The following is a 14049-nucleotide window of genomic DNA, read 5'->3' as shown; positions in this document are numbered from 1 at the left end:
CCCCCCTTTACCTACTGATTTGTATGTCTTGTGATGTGTAGTAGTGGTTAATTGTGTAAACAATGAACATGATTAAGTTCTACACTTCTACAGTGGAGCTTCGGAATGGCCTGTTTCGGGGAATCTGATTCGGAGATTCGCTTCGGAGAAATCCCGATTCGGAGACAGTCTTTTTTGAAGAAAGCCCCTTTCGGAGATTTTTGACAATCCAACGACGCCTTCTGTAAATCCAATAACTCCTTCTGTTTATTTAGAGAATTTTGTATTTTATTTCACAATATCGTTTTTTTTGTATTCCGACAAAGAAAAATAAATTGAATTGAAATTTAGTGAAAAATAAAAAGCGAATTAAATTTATTTTTGAACTATTAAATTAAAATGTTTGCTCACATAAAATTGATATGTATCCTGCGTCGCCGTCTGTATGCAAACTTAGAATATATTCGAATCCTCATAGAAAATTCCAATCCCTAGTTTAACAAGTCTATATAAAAACGCCGGAGATGATTCAATCGATGTCAAATAACAAAACAAACAAAAAATAACAGTTCATGCGTCCATTTGGAAATTATGGCTGATACCACATAGGAAGTCTCACATGGACTGAGGTGGAACATTGCTATGCCCATCAAAGCGAACGACAAGTTTCTTGATGTGGTCGTGAGCATCTCTGCATTTTTTCAACTTTCGTGGCGGACTATGGCCGGCTATCACCAATTCACCATATTGTATGCTATTATCAGGTAGGCTATAAAAACATCTTAATGTTTAGCAGCGGAAAGCAAGATTGGGTGATCATTCATTATTCATTTCTCTGTAAGCTAATTCCTTTCAATATACTGTAGCCTACATATGCCGCCGTGATTTTACAATTCTCTGAAAAGGGCTTTATCCGAAAAAGGCTGTCTCCGAATAGGGATTTCTCCGAATCGGATTCTCCCAATAGTAGCAGACCTGTAGAACTTGTACCTGTGAATGACGAAAGCTTTCTGGTAGGTATATTATTATCATATTTTTCAGGAAACATCAATTACTTGATTGTACATGACCTGAATCTTACTTAAGGTAACAATGAATGTTAATAAATCATTTCAAAGACTAATTAATAAACTTTCTATTGGCCTGAAAAAATATGATTTGCCCATGTTTTCGTACCTCTACAAAGATTCATCTGAAACAGTTTTTCATGACGCTGCTAGTTTTTTTGAATACTTGACAATCACAAAGAAGATCACTCCATACAATTTGTCATTTATTTCTGAAATGATGTATCGAATCAAACGAGATGATCTACTTCAAGTTATCAGAGTCTATGAAGATAATTTCTTCCTTTCACAATCGCCTGGTAACTTTTCTCCATTCCGGCTTGCATGCTTTAAACTGCTTTATGAGTTGTCTCCTTTTGATGTGGAAGTGATACGAATAGCATACAAAGATAAACTCAGCGATCAGGGCTACCGCAAGTCAACAGATGCCCTGAGTTTATTAACTTGCTTAGAGGAAGAGCACCTCTTTTCAAATGAAAATTTTGATTTCATGTTGAACTGTTTGCGTCATAGAGAGAACAAAGCTCCATATTTGACAGTTTTGCAGTTGAAGAAAATTTGCAATAATTTTGATGCAGTTCAATCATCTAATTGGAGCTCCAATTCTCGATGTTTTCAATCTTATGAGAAACTAAATACAACAGAACAGTTGCCTTTTGATACCAACAGTTCCTTGTCAAATGTTCCAACTGCATCCACAGATTTAACTCATACAACTGCACAATCTATTGTTGGTGAGCAGCGTGCATTTCTCCAAGAGGTCGACCAAGGTGATGTCAATAAAGTGGTAAGTGATCCAACTGATCCAACAAGTTATGCGGCGATATCTGAAGATGTTGCCAATATGGACTTGTTATCTTCAAGTAACGAGCATGTATTTTCACAAGAAACTAACCATATCTCCTGCAGTAAAACATTGGGTGATGAAAATTTACCCTGCAGTGGTACAACAGAAGTTTCAGTACCGTTGCTGTCAAGTACACGACAAAGTAGAGGCTGTCAACCTGAAGCTTCTGAGCGTTTTTCAGAAGCTGTAAAACTTTTTTCAAAACCAGGTTTCTTGACAGAACCATGCCCTTTAATTTTGAGAAATGATACAAACTTTCAGCAGCACAAACCAGAAAATGCATACATGCATCATTCCAAATTTTCTTTAACCGCAGTTTCAGAGCGTAATATTGAGTGTTTTGAACCAGAACGTTACAAAATGGATAAAAATCCTGCTGGAATTTGTTTGATTATTAATAACTCAGTATTCAAAAGTGCAGTTGGTGAAAAAGATTTGACCGATCGGAAAGGAAGTGATAAAGATGTAGACATGGTTTCTAATCTCTTTGAAAGCTTTGGTTTTCAAATCGCAAAGGAACCAAATCTAAAATCACAAGAAATGTTGAGAGTGCTGAAAAAATACTCCCAGAAGAACCATAGCACTTACAATTGTTTTATTGCTGTAATAATGTCGCATGGTTGCGTTGGAGGTTTGTATGGAACAGATGGGAAGGAAGTAACGATTTCACAAATTCAAGGGATGTTTAAGCCTAAGAATTGTTCCACTCTCATTGACAAACCTAAGATATTTTTCTTTCAAGCTTGTCAAGGTGAAAGGCCTATGAGTGGTCATCTGTCCGACACACCTAAACCAACTGGCTTCAACAACTCAAATTTTCCCCTTTGTGGAGCTTTTCAGAACAGCATATCAAACTGTTTGCCTGATCCACCTGACATGCAAGATGACATTGAAACGGATGGTCCACCAAATCAAGGGCTTCGATCTAAATATCTTCAAACTCCAAAAGAAGCAGATTTTTTTCTTGGCTATTCCACAGTTCCAGGATATATATCTTACCGGAGCAAAACGCATGGGAGCTTTTACATATATACACTTGTCACAATACTAAGAAAATTTCATGGTACTGAAGATCTTTCAAGCATGATGGTCAGAGTGAATAAAGAAATAGCCATGATAGACTATAAACAAATGCCAATGTATATTGTAACTTTGAGGAAGAACATGTTTTTCGAACAAAGAAAAGAAAGTCAACCTCACTGTTCATATACCTACGACTAATATTTCTCATGTTGAAAATCAGCTTTGGCCTAGACAACTTCGCCTGCTTTCTTTCAATGTTTTACACTTTAAATTGTTATTTGTGCCCACATAAGGTAAATACATTCAGTTGAACAAAGGTATATATTTGTCTATTTACCGCACAGGAATATATCTGTTTCTGAAACATATGGTATGTGTGCAAAGTACAATATTATCTTCAGTATGCAACTCACTGCGTGCATATTAGACTTTTGTACTCCCACTGTGGTACATTTTCTGCATAATAATGTCTCCAATTGATAGGTTATTCAGCTCATTCTAACATGAACCCATGTCTTATACTCAGGGCCGTGTTCTCAGTCACCCGTAATGGCCCGTTTCGGTAAGTCCGATTCGGTGAGTCCGATCCCTTAACGAGGGATTTTTTCAACTTTTTTTTTAAATTATTGGGTACCGTAGCCTAATTATCATTGCCGTTTTAGGGTTAGGGTTAGAGGTTAGGAACTCACCGAATCGGACTCACCAAATAGTAGCAGACCCCAGTCACCACCCCACGGCTGTTTGGAGACCCATTCATTTTGGTGTGTTAAATGTTTTTTGACTGTTTAAAAAAGGAAACAGCTTCTACAGAAACTCGATAATCAACAGCTTTAATCATGCAAGGCCATATTTACTTCTTCCCAAGCCTCCAGCTGGGGCCTATCTCAGTCTGGGGGCTCACTCATAATTTAGTTTGTTTAGCATTTTTTGACTTGTAGTCTTACATGCAACATTTAACATCGTAATTTTTGTCTATTTTTGCAAACTTTTTTCGCTAGCTTTACTCGCTCAACCACATTTTATTCACCTAACTAGCGATGTTAGGCATACACAGTTTCAGAGGTGGATTAGCCTAAGGGAATAAAAAAGATTTTTGTTTGCCACAAAAAACTAATAAATTAATGTCATACTCCAAAATAGACACTGCTCACTCAAATAGCCTCATTAATTAATTTACAAATAAAATGCTTGGCTAAATTTCAGTGCTAATGGAGATTATATGAAATGAAATACCGTGAAAATACTATAGATGAAGGTGGAGATTAGGGTGCGGCTGATGCCCCGACCTGAAGCAAAACACCCTAACTTTTTTTTATAGGTGACACTTGGTACAAAAACAATATTTATGAAGTTTAAGACCAATCAATAAATGTTTAGGGGGTCCAGATTTGAATTGAAAATTGAGAAATTTGGTACTTAATTGCCATAATCGTGTAGTTTTACAGTGCTACATAATCCTTCATTTATCATGGTAAATTCTGTATTTAAGGTTATCTAGGCTCCACAGTTGCAATGTTTCACACAGTAGGCTATTATTATGTTCCATACTATTTTTTAACAAGTAAAGTTTTGCAAGCTGACAGCCAAACACTATTTTGAGAAGTAATGTGACAACCTATCGCAAAATATGCTTGATATGTAATTGCTGGAGAATGCAAGTATTAAGCAGTAGAACAACATAGTCTGTGTATTAGCCAGTACAATACACAACTTTTATTAAATGTGAGTGACTGAAATCTTCCTGGTCACTACTGTCAGCTTTACCTTGAGAATCGCTAAAAGTGAAAACATGCCTATGTGATGTCATAATACCTTCAAAGTGACTTACCACTGTTTAGCTTAGTCAAATACCTCCAGTTTCAGTCTAGTAAGTGCAGATCATTTCTAAGGCATTGTTCCCAGGTTCAGAATAAGGTTAAATGTAAGGAGTCGTTACAGAGCACTTCTCCTATATCAAGACAAGGCTCCTAACCATTTTAATTGTGACAACTTAGGAATGGTGAATTACCTTAGACATTTAGTATGCTATGTGGTGAAACATGCATAGAATCGTATTTATCAATTGCAGAATGCAGTCCAGAATCAACGCGTGTAGTTTGTATTCAGTTGGTAGGCTATTTAATTGAAAAAAAGTTTGCTAGGCTATGTCTTCTTATGCACAACATGACCCTCGGTATGTTCTACTCGCTACGGTTACCACAAAAGCAGATCAATGTATCAAATGTAGCAAGTTACCAACCTACAAGCAAGTGATTTTTAAATTAATTCAAACAATTTTATCAGGAAGGTAGGTAATTACAGCACAGTTGAGCAAGTTTTTTACGTTTTACTTGTGAGCTAACGTTTCTACAGTTGCAAAGCAAAAAATATCAGAAAAAATAATTTCTTTTTACAAGCAAGAATTTCAAATGAAGATTAAGAGAGACAAAGGCAAACCACTAAAAAATATATATGCAAGAATTTCAGAAAAAGCTTAGCAAAACCTTTCCTTTCTGGCCACGCAATGTAATGAAAAAAATAGCAATGAAGAAAACATGCGTTTCCTTATCAGTATACAAGGCAACCGGGAAGCAAGTATGGCTGGAAAAGATAAAGTGTTAGAAGGAAAAGTTAAAAAGATCAGTACCAGGCCACAACAAGATAGATGAGTAGCAAAGGAGTTAATGGCATAAATAATAAAACAGAGAGAGTTTGGCATGTTGGAAAGCAGCCTACTGGTTTTAGGCATTCACTGCATTCAGTTTAACCTCTAGGTGTCTTGTTGCGTGTTTTAATTCTGATTCTTGCTGCTTACTTTATTCATTTTATCAGTACGTTTTTGTGTTGTGCCATCGTTGCTGAACAGGTTGTGTTAACCTGTTTTAGCCACCTTGATAAAGTCAGTCGTGCTGACTGACGAAACGTCGGAAATACAAAAGCTAGTTATCATCTTTAACATCAGGAGGTAACCTAGTAAATAGTCACCAGAAGAACGCAAATTACTTTTGGCATAAATAATGCTATTGATTTAGAAGCTGAGGATGACATGGACAACGAGCCATGCACATATTCAATGATTTGTGAGATAGAGGAAAAACGCTCTCATGAAAGAAGATCAAAAACAGGAACAGCCATGTTCATTCCTCATTACATAATGAAATCTCCAGGATTAGTCTCTGCAGCAATCAGAAACAGCATTACACCAACTGTCTTATCTCTTACTCTCTATTCTGTGGTTCAAGCCTGTTCTGGAGATGCTTTGAAGCTAAATCTCCATCGATCTCAGTAACACAGATACAGAGTTGAAACAGCGCAACATATCTCATAAAAAATTCTCTCAGCATGGTCACCACCTGCTGTTGGTGTTGTACTGTTGTAGGCTACATTGGGATGGAAAGCTTCTGGAGACTTTAGCCAGCAAGTAGAAGCAAGATGAAAGGCTCCGAGTTTTGATATCTGGCATCGGTGGCATTAAATTATTGGGTGTTCCAATAATTCCAACCCATTCAACAGAAACAGCTAGAGCACTTGTGTCCAAAGTTACTATGCAGTTGCTTGAAGATTGGCATTGCAAAGATTTTGTTACATCTCTTGTTTTTAACACAACAAGCTGTAATACAGGGCATTAAAACTGGTGCTTGTATACAACTTCAGGCAGCACCTTGACTGGTTAACAGGGTTGTCAGATTAGTTGTAGCCTTCCCTTCCAGATTGCATGTCAGTTTGATTCTAAATTATTCTAAATTTATTCTAGACATTTCATTTTAAGTCTAAAACAATATACCATTAAATACGCAGTGTATGTTGTAAATATGATATAACTTACAATAAGTAGTGGTGAGAATCTTCATGTTGAAATGAAAATATCCCTACGATAAGATGATGCCAGCACATTTTTTATCAAGTTTTGTAGCCTTTGTTCACCCCAATTTTATATCTGTGCCTGCGTGCTTGTTGAAAAAGTTTGTCAAATGGTCGGCAGTGTAAACGATGTATGCTAACAAATGAACACAGCAAGTGAAAGAGCAACTGTTTTTTTCTTTATATCATTAGAATTCTTGAAAAATGTACGTAGTCGTAGGGTTGCCTCCTGCTGAGAAGCCTTGCCCAGTTTTGGCCTGTTTGTGTAAGAGCTACCTTTGATAAGTTAATCGCTGTACATCTGCTAAAAAATATCATACCGTACATACAAATATTAGCCTACCCTAAAAGTGTTTCCAGAAAGCACTATAATCCATTATTTGAGTGTAATTTTGCAAAAATTTTCCAGGGGGCATGCCCTCGGACCCCCTAGAATACGCGTGTCTTCGAAACGTTCTTACCCCCCCATGAGTTTATTGCTTCCCTTCAATCCCTTGCTCAACCCACCAGGATACGCCACTGCGTAGAGCCATATTCTTCCTACAATAAACTTCACATACGCTTGGATTTTTGAACTTCTTATCTAACTTCTTCGATGCAACAAAATATGAAAATCAATAAATACCGTACCGGTACTTAACAATAACTACGGCACTGTATTCTGTGACAACCTAACAACATAACAAATTAAAAGTAAACTTAACATACATGGAAATATAACCCAGTGTTAAGTGTGCGGAAAGTCCTGTCAGCTAACTAGGTTGCGTCACACTTCTCACAGACAGGCTTTCGCGCCAGATAGCGTGCAGTTCAGCAATAAAGTTTCAAAGAAAGAGACGGAACTAGGGCAGAAAGTTACGCGCATGCGTTGCAGCTACTAAATGCAATGAAAAAAAGACAATTACCGAAACAATCTAGACTTGTCTAAATAATCCCAATTTGCTTCTAAAAATTATTCCAGATTCCAGACATTTTTTTTCTCTACTAGACAGTTCGTTTTGATTCCAGATCTGGAATCAATTATTCCAATCTGACAACCCTGCTGGTTAACCGCAAGGTTGTTCAGTGCTGCCAGACCTTTCTATTGCTATATTTTGATTTGTATGTAATTGTGTTTCTTTTTCTCGACTTGTATTAGAAAGGCAAATAAACAAACATCTCTCTCTCTCAAAAAGATATAGGTTGCCCCTTACTTTAGGCTGTGTGTAGGCACCATGTGGGTGAAGTAATTCTTTTTAAGGTGAAAACCTGTGGTGAAATGATGCAATTATGTATCATGGAGTACTAAAACACAAATGTTAGAATGCCACTTCGTAATATCTAAAGTTTAACTCAAAAGCAACAAAGGAGTGCTTATATTAAATTTATTATGGCTAAAGCCTACACAGCGCTGTGGTAAATGGCATTAAAAGTGTAAAACACTGATTTTCTAGTGTCAGTTATGGTTTGTTCTGAACAGGGTATTCATTCAAAGAATTTCCAATCCGAAGACACCATTTTTGAAATTTTTTGCAAAGTATACTTCACAGATTTTGCCTAAACTTAGAACGTTTGCCATAATTCTGCAAAAATTTCAGAAATTCCATTGCATGAAGTATGCAAAATTACCCCTAAATTGACACACTGGTTCCAAGTGAAACCTAAGCTGCTGTTCACAGCATAAAAACTATAATTTGCAATAATTTACAAAAATTAGCTGGTATCACATGAGCAATGAACATACAAAAATCACTCAAATTTTTTTTTAAACATAAATCACTCAATTTAATGTCAAAATTGAAATTTGAGAAAATCGATAATCCTATAAAAGTTTAATTGCAATCTGGACCCCCTAGACCTTATTCAATTTTGCTGAAACTTCATATTTAAGCTTTGTAGACCAAGCCTCACTTCCAAAAAAAAGTTAGGGTTGCTACAATCAAGTTTTAAATTTTATGGGGCATCAGCCGCACCCTAGTGGAGATACCTCAGATAGATTTTCGAAGTTCTAGCCTGCAAATCTATGACAGGCTATAAAATTTTTATGAATTAATATCATTGAAATCCTTCTGTGGTCCTTAATAGAGGAAGGAGCGCTGGACAGAAGCCGTTGAATCAATCGACTTCACGCACTCCAGCCGCATAGCATGGAGTACACTGAACAACCTAACTGGCAGATCACGTGCCTCTCGTCAACAATGTCCCGTTTCAGCAAATTCCATCGCCTCACAACTTGTGGAGAACGGGAAATACAAATCGAGAGACCGTGAATCAGATAGATCCGTCTTGCAAGAAATGACGGACCTCTGGAGGGTAACAACCCCAGACGGGGACAACATCTCGGGTGAGTTCACCTCGGAAGAATTTTCCGCCGCCCTCCAGCACATAAAGCCAGGTAAAGCCCCGGGCCCTGACCACCTATGCCCGGAGCTGATACTCCATGCTGCTGCCTCCTTAAAGTCCTGGTTAAAAGACTTCCTTTCCTGCTGTTTGCGCCACCTGAAAATTCCCAGAATCTGGAGAAGAGCCCTTGTGGTTGCAGTCCCTAAGCCGAAGAAGCCCCCAGGGGACCCGAAGAGTTACCGTCCAATCTCACTGCTCTGCATCCCCTTCAAGATCCTCGAGAGACTCATCTACGCCCGTGTCGAACCAATAATAGATCCGCAGCTCCCCCGTGAACAAGCTGGTTTCCGACACGGACGATCAACCGTAGATCAGGTCACACTTATGACCCAAGACATTGAGGACAGCTTCTCGGCTAAGAAGAAGGCTGGCGCCGTGTTTGTTGATCTCACGGCTGCCTATGACACCGTATGGCATAGCGGCCTTACCTGCAAGTTACTCCGTCTGCTCCCTGACAGACACATGGTCCATATGATGATGGAACTTGTGCAAAACCGCAGTTTTACCCTCACAACCGGTAGCGGTCGTCGAAGCAGACTACGCCGACTTAAAAACGGCGTCCCACAGGGCTCAGTCTTGGCTCCTCTCCTGTTCAACATATACACCTACGACTTGCCCCCCACCATCTCCAGGAAATATGCCTACGCAGACGACCTGGCACTCCTGCACTCAGCGGGAAACTGGCAGTCAGTGGAGAGGAACCTCAGCCAAGACATGCAAACACTATCAGCATACCTCCAGAAATGGAAGCTACAGCTCAGCAAGTCAAAGACAGTGTCGGCGGCCTTCCACCTTAACAACCGGGAGGCACAGCGTGAGATAAACATCAAGATTGATGGGGAACGCCTGCCCTACTGTGCCGAACCTACATACCTCGGCATAACCCTGGACAGGTCACTCACGTACCGCCGGCACTTGAAGTCACTGCGCAAAAAACTATCTACACGCGTCGCACTTTTGAGGCGATTGGCGGGTTCCGGCTGGGGAGCTGGTGCTAAAACTCTTCGTACAGCTACCCTAGCCCTTGTTCATTCCACCGCTGAGTACTGCGCGCCGGTCTGGTGTCGTAGTTCTCACACCCACCAGATTGATACCGCCATCAACGACGCACTGCGTACTGTGACTGGATGCCTGCGTCCCACTCCAACGGACTGCCTACCCATCCTAGCAGGCATCCAACCCGCTGAGCTACGCCGTAAAGGAGCCACGATTTCTCTCGCTCACCGTGCTTTGGACCCGGACCATCTCCTCCATGCAACATTCAAGAGACCACCACCTATAAAGCAGCGGCTGAAATCAAGACGCCCCTTTGTGCCTGCCGCACAACAACTCCTTAAGAACGCAGAAGAACTTGGTTTAAGTGCGGCACACTGGACGAACCACATGTGGAACACGGAGTGGCAAAATCACACCTCCACGCTCCGTGACTTCATACCCGACGTCGATCCCCGTCCACCAGGGATGTCCCTCGCAAGGCTTGCGTGGGTCAGGCTTAACCGCCTGCGAACTGGCGTCGGCCGCTTTCGTTCGGACATGCACAAGTGGGGCCTGGCTCCTTCATCAGAATGCGAGTGTGGTGCCACGGAACAGACCGCAGACCATGTCATCCACCACTGCCTAATCCACCGGCCTCCACACGGTGCGCATGGTCTGAGAATCCTGGACGACGAGACTGCTGAGTGGCTGAAGATTTCCTGCCCTCCAATCTAGCCTGGAAAGATCGCTCATACGCCATCATCATCAATGATTAGAAATGGTAAGCTAACTTAACTTTTAAACCAAACTTTCCACGCAAATCCACTTCTAATATGATAAATTTGGTTACATACAAATCGACCCATGGTTATTATACAGAGTCTGCGTCTTAATGAAACAAATGCATTATTTTCCAAAAATGCCTAAAAAGTGACCAAAACAATATTATACTTGTCAAAATTTTCCGATGGGCTAGCCCCCCACACCCAGGGTTGTCGTTTTTTTTAACCCACTTTTTTAAAAAAAAACTACAAAACCGAAAGCATCATATTTGTCCAGTTTTCATCAGAAAATCGAAAAAATGAACCAAAACACTACAAGGCACTCAAAGCAAACTTCAAATTAGGACTTAAGCATGTGATATTGAAGTAAATTTCCAAAGATAAATTGAAAACACAGTCAGGGATATTTTTGTACAGTACACAAAAATCAAGTAATGCCACTATGTATCACACTAAAACTCATTTATGCAAGAAGGCCTCATGGTTAAACAGCCCTAGTGCATTATTTTATTCAGTTATGCCAGCATGTACTCATGTACTGTGAGTGAGAGGGGTCTGCTACTATTCGGCGAGAGCCTTTTTCGGCAATTTTTTGAAAATCCAACGACGCCTTCTTGAATCAATGTAAATACGAACTGTTAGGCTAATTGGATTCTTTGAATCCTACGTCACCGTCTGTATGCAAACTTAGAGTATATTAGTTATTTTTGTCATCAAATTACCTAGCCTAACTATATTTTTAGAAGTAGTGCTGCCAGACCTTTTTATTTTTTGTACTAAAATTCGTATCATTAAAACTACTTTACTTCTGTTACTACAATGTAAAAAGAACTGTTAGGCTAACTGGGTTCTTGGAACAAATTTTTGGTGGTCGGGATAACTAGATAATATCCTTTCAATCCAAGCTGTAGGCCACACATTGGTTGCTCCAAACTAATCATTTTAACTATTCAAAAGTACTAACTTACAGACATAAACATGACGAATTTTAATTTAATAGTTCAAACACTTTATTTTTTTTCTGCACGATTTCAACGTTTAGCGACGTTAAAACGATGTAAAAACGGCAATGATAATTAGGCTACGGTACCCGATAATTTCCTTTTAAAAATTTCAAAAAATCGCCGAATAGGGAACTCGCCGAAAAAAGCTCTTGACAAATAGGGAACTCGCCGAAACGGGCCATTTCCGAGTGAGAGGCACTTTATTGGTAAAAAGTAGTTTTTAGGTGAAATAAGCATGAACGTATCTTTTTTTAATAAAACCCAGAAAAAACACGTGGGTTGGGCTTTTTTTTAAAAAACCCGGGTTTTTCTCAACCCTGTCCAGTGCCCACTCTCACTTGTTCTTTCATCTCACGAATTGCTATGTTACAACTCTGGTTCTTCCCCAATTTTTTTCCAGAGACGCTACTGCGTTGTCGGCTTCTTTACTTTTCTTCTAAATAAAGTTGTTTACTCTTTGCTGATATGATGAATGTGAGATTTTTTCCCTAAATTGAAAGAGTTATAAAAGCCATCACTAAACATTGGACCCCGCTAGTGGATTTCTGGGGGGGGGGAATGGTGCTCACACGGCCCTGGCTATACTGTACCATGAAGTGCAAAAGTGTTTTTTATATAAATGTTTTTTATTTATTTATTACTATGATGTCTCATAATTGTGTTTTTGTTATTTTTTACGTTTTGTTTTTCATACTATTTGCAATAATTTCAGTTATTTTCAAGTAACAGTAGTATCAAAATTTAATTTAAAAATAACTTTTAGAATAAGCTGATTCGGAGATTTTCCTGCAGATTTAATTTGAGTTAAAATTGTGGAAAAGAAAAAAGCTGTGATGGTCGCTTATGGGGCTCGGTGTGAACGACTCTTCTTTCAAAGAAGCAAAAATTTAAAGCTAGTTTCATGAAAATTTAATTGTAAGAAATAAGAATGGATTAACATATTCATTAACTTGGCTTATGTTCGAAAGAACTGAAATCAAAACTCAGTAGGCCTATACAAGAATAAATGCCGGTTGCAGAAAAAAAGAATAATTGTTTAAAATACCTGTTTTTAAACTGGTTCTATTTGTAAATCATGTTTCTTTCAAGCCAACTTTTAGTTTTATCGTATTTTATTAGCTCAGGTGGGTGACTTTTTTATTGTATGTGATATTGAAAACTATGCAATCATTCTAGTTAAAATAACTGTATCGCAACCGATCTAGCAAAACCCGTCCTTTTGCATTGATTCAACGTTTGCAGACGTGAAAAGAGCGATTTTTGTTCCATTGGGTGCAGTCGTCGGTTGTCTCTGGTGCTGCTTTCCCGCTTGTTTTTCGTTCTTATTATGAGTGGTCGAATTTTTTCATCTTTCAAGGTTGAAATCAGTTGTGTAACAGCCCGACCAGCAAATATGTTTCTTTTTACGTTGATTTAACGTCTGTAGGCGACTAACTGTTATTTTAAATAACTAATTTACTGACTGGGAATTTCCCAGTCGTGAAATCCCCCTGGATTTTTATATTGTACTAGTTGTTACGAGATGTGCTTCAATTAAAACCGTTCAAAACGAAATTGTTCGCAGAAAAAATTACAGTAATTCGAAATGAAATCAGATTCAAAGAATATTCATTGAAGCTAAACGAAGTTTAATTAATTTTTTATTTCGTTACTTGCTGCCGTGCTAATGTAGTTTTGCTCGCCATTTCGATTCAATGTTGCATTTTGTTCATGTTCAACTATGTGCTCTATTGAGCGCTTTCTGTACCCATTTAGATCTACGTGTTTGGCATACCGTACACATGATATAGTAGATATGTTGTGTAAAGTTTAAGTCATTCAAAGATAACTTTGAACTGTGTGTCGCATAAAATGTTGATACGACTAGATTTTAAATTTTTTGTTTGTGACAGTATCAGTTCATTCAGTTTGAAGTCATAGTTCGTTGACTTTCCCGGTGTTGTTGTTGTTTCACATGTTTTTCATTGAGCGCTTGTTACATTCTGACTCGATTGCCTGATCGACTTATTGCATTCTTCATTGTTCTACATTTGCTTCAATCAACTAAACTGTATTTACAAACTTTATGGTTTTGTAGAAGCATAGGCTACAGAGAAACATAATACGGAATGGCCCGTTTCGGAGAATTCAATTCGGAGAGGCAGATTCGG

At 38.7% G+C, this 14049-nt stretch overlaps 1 protein-coding gene across 1 annotated transcript; it reads left to right on the top strand.

Annotated features, from left to right (window-relative positions):
- The first annotated feature begins 1026 nt into the window (after positions 1-1026).
- Positions 1027-3257, top strand: LOC145778046 (uncharacterized). Its single transcript, XM_082589447.1, has one exon. It carries the CDS (start codon positions 1072-1074, stop codon positions 3112-3114), a length of 2043 nt encoding a protein of 680 aa, XP_082445573.1. The 5' UTR covers positions 1027-1071; the 3' UTR covers positions 3115-3257.
- The last annotated feature ends 10792 nt before the right edge of the window (positions 3258-14049 follow it).

The sequence above is a fragment of the Aplidium turbinatum genome, chromosome 10, assembly GCF_918807975.1.
Source record: "Aplidium turbinatum chromosome 10, kaAplTurb1.1, whole genome shotgun sequence".
Lineage (NCBI taxonomy): Eukaryota > Metazoa > Chordata > Ascidiacea > Aplousobranchia > Polyclinidae > Aplidium > Aplidium turbinatum.
The sequence above is the reverse complement of the archived record's forward strand: the minus strand, read 5'-3'. Positions and strand labels throughout refer to the sequence as shown.

Excerpts from the sequence above, each read along its gene's own strand:
- LOC145778046 (XM_082589447.1), top strand. The coding sequence starts at position 1,072 with ATGAATGTTAATAAATCATTTCAAAGACTAATTAATAAACTTTCTATT.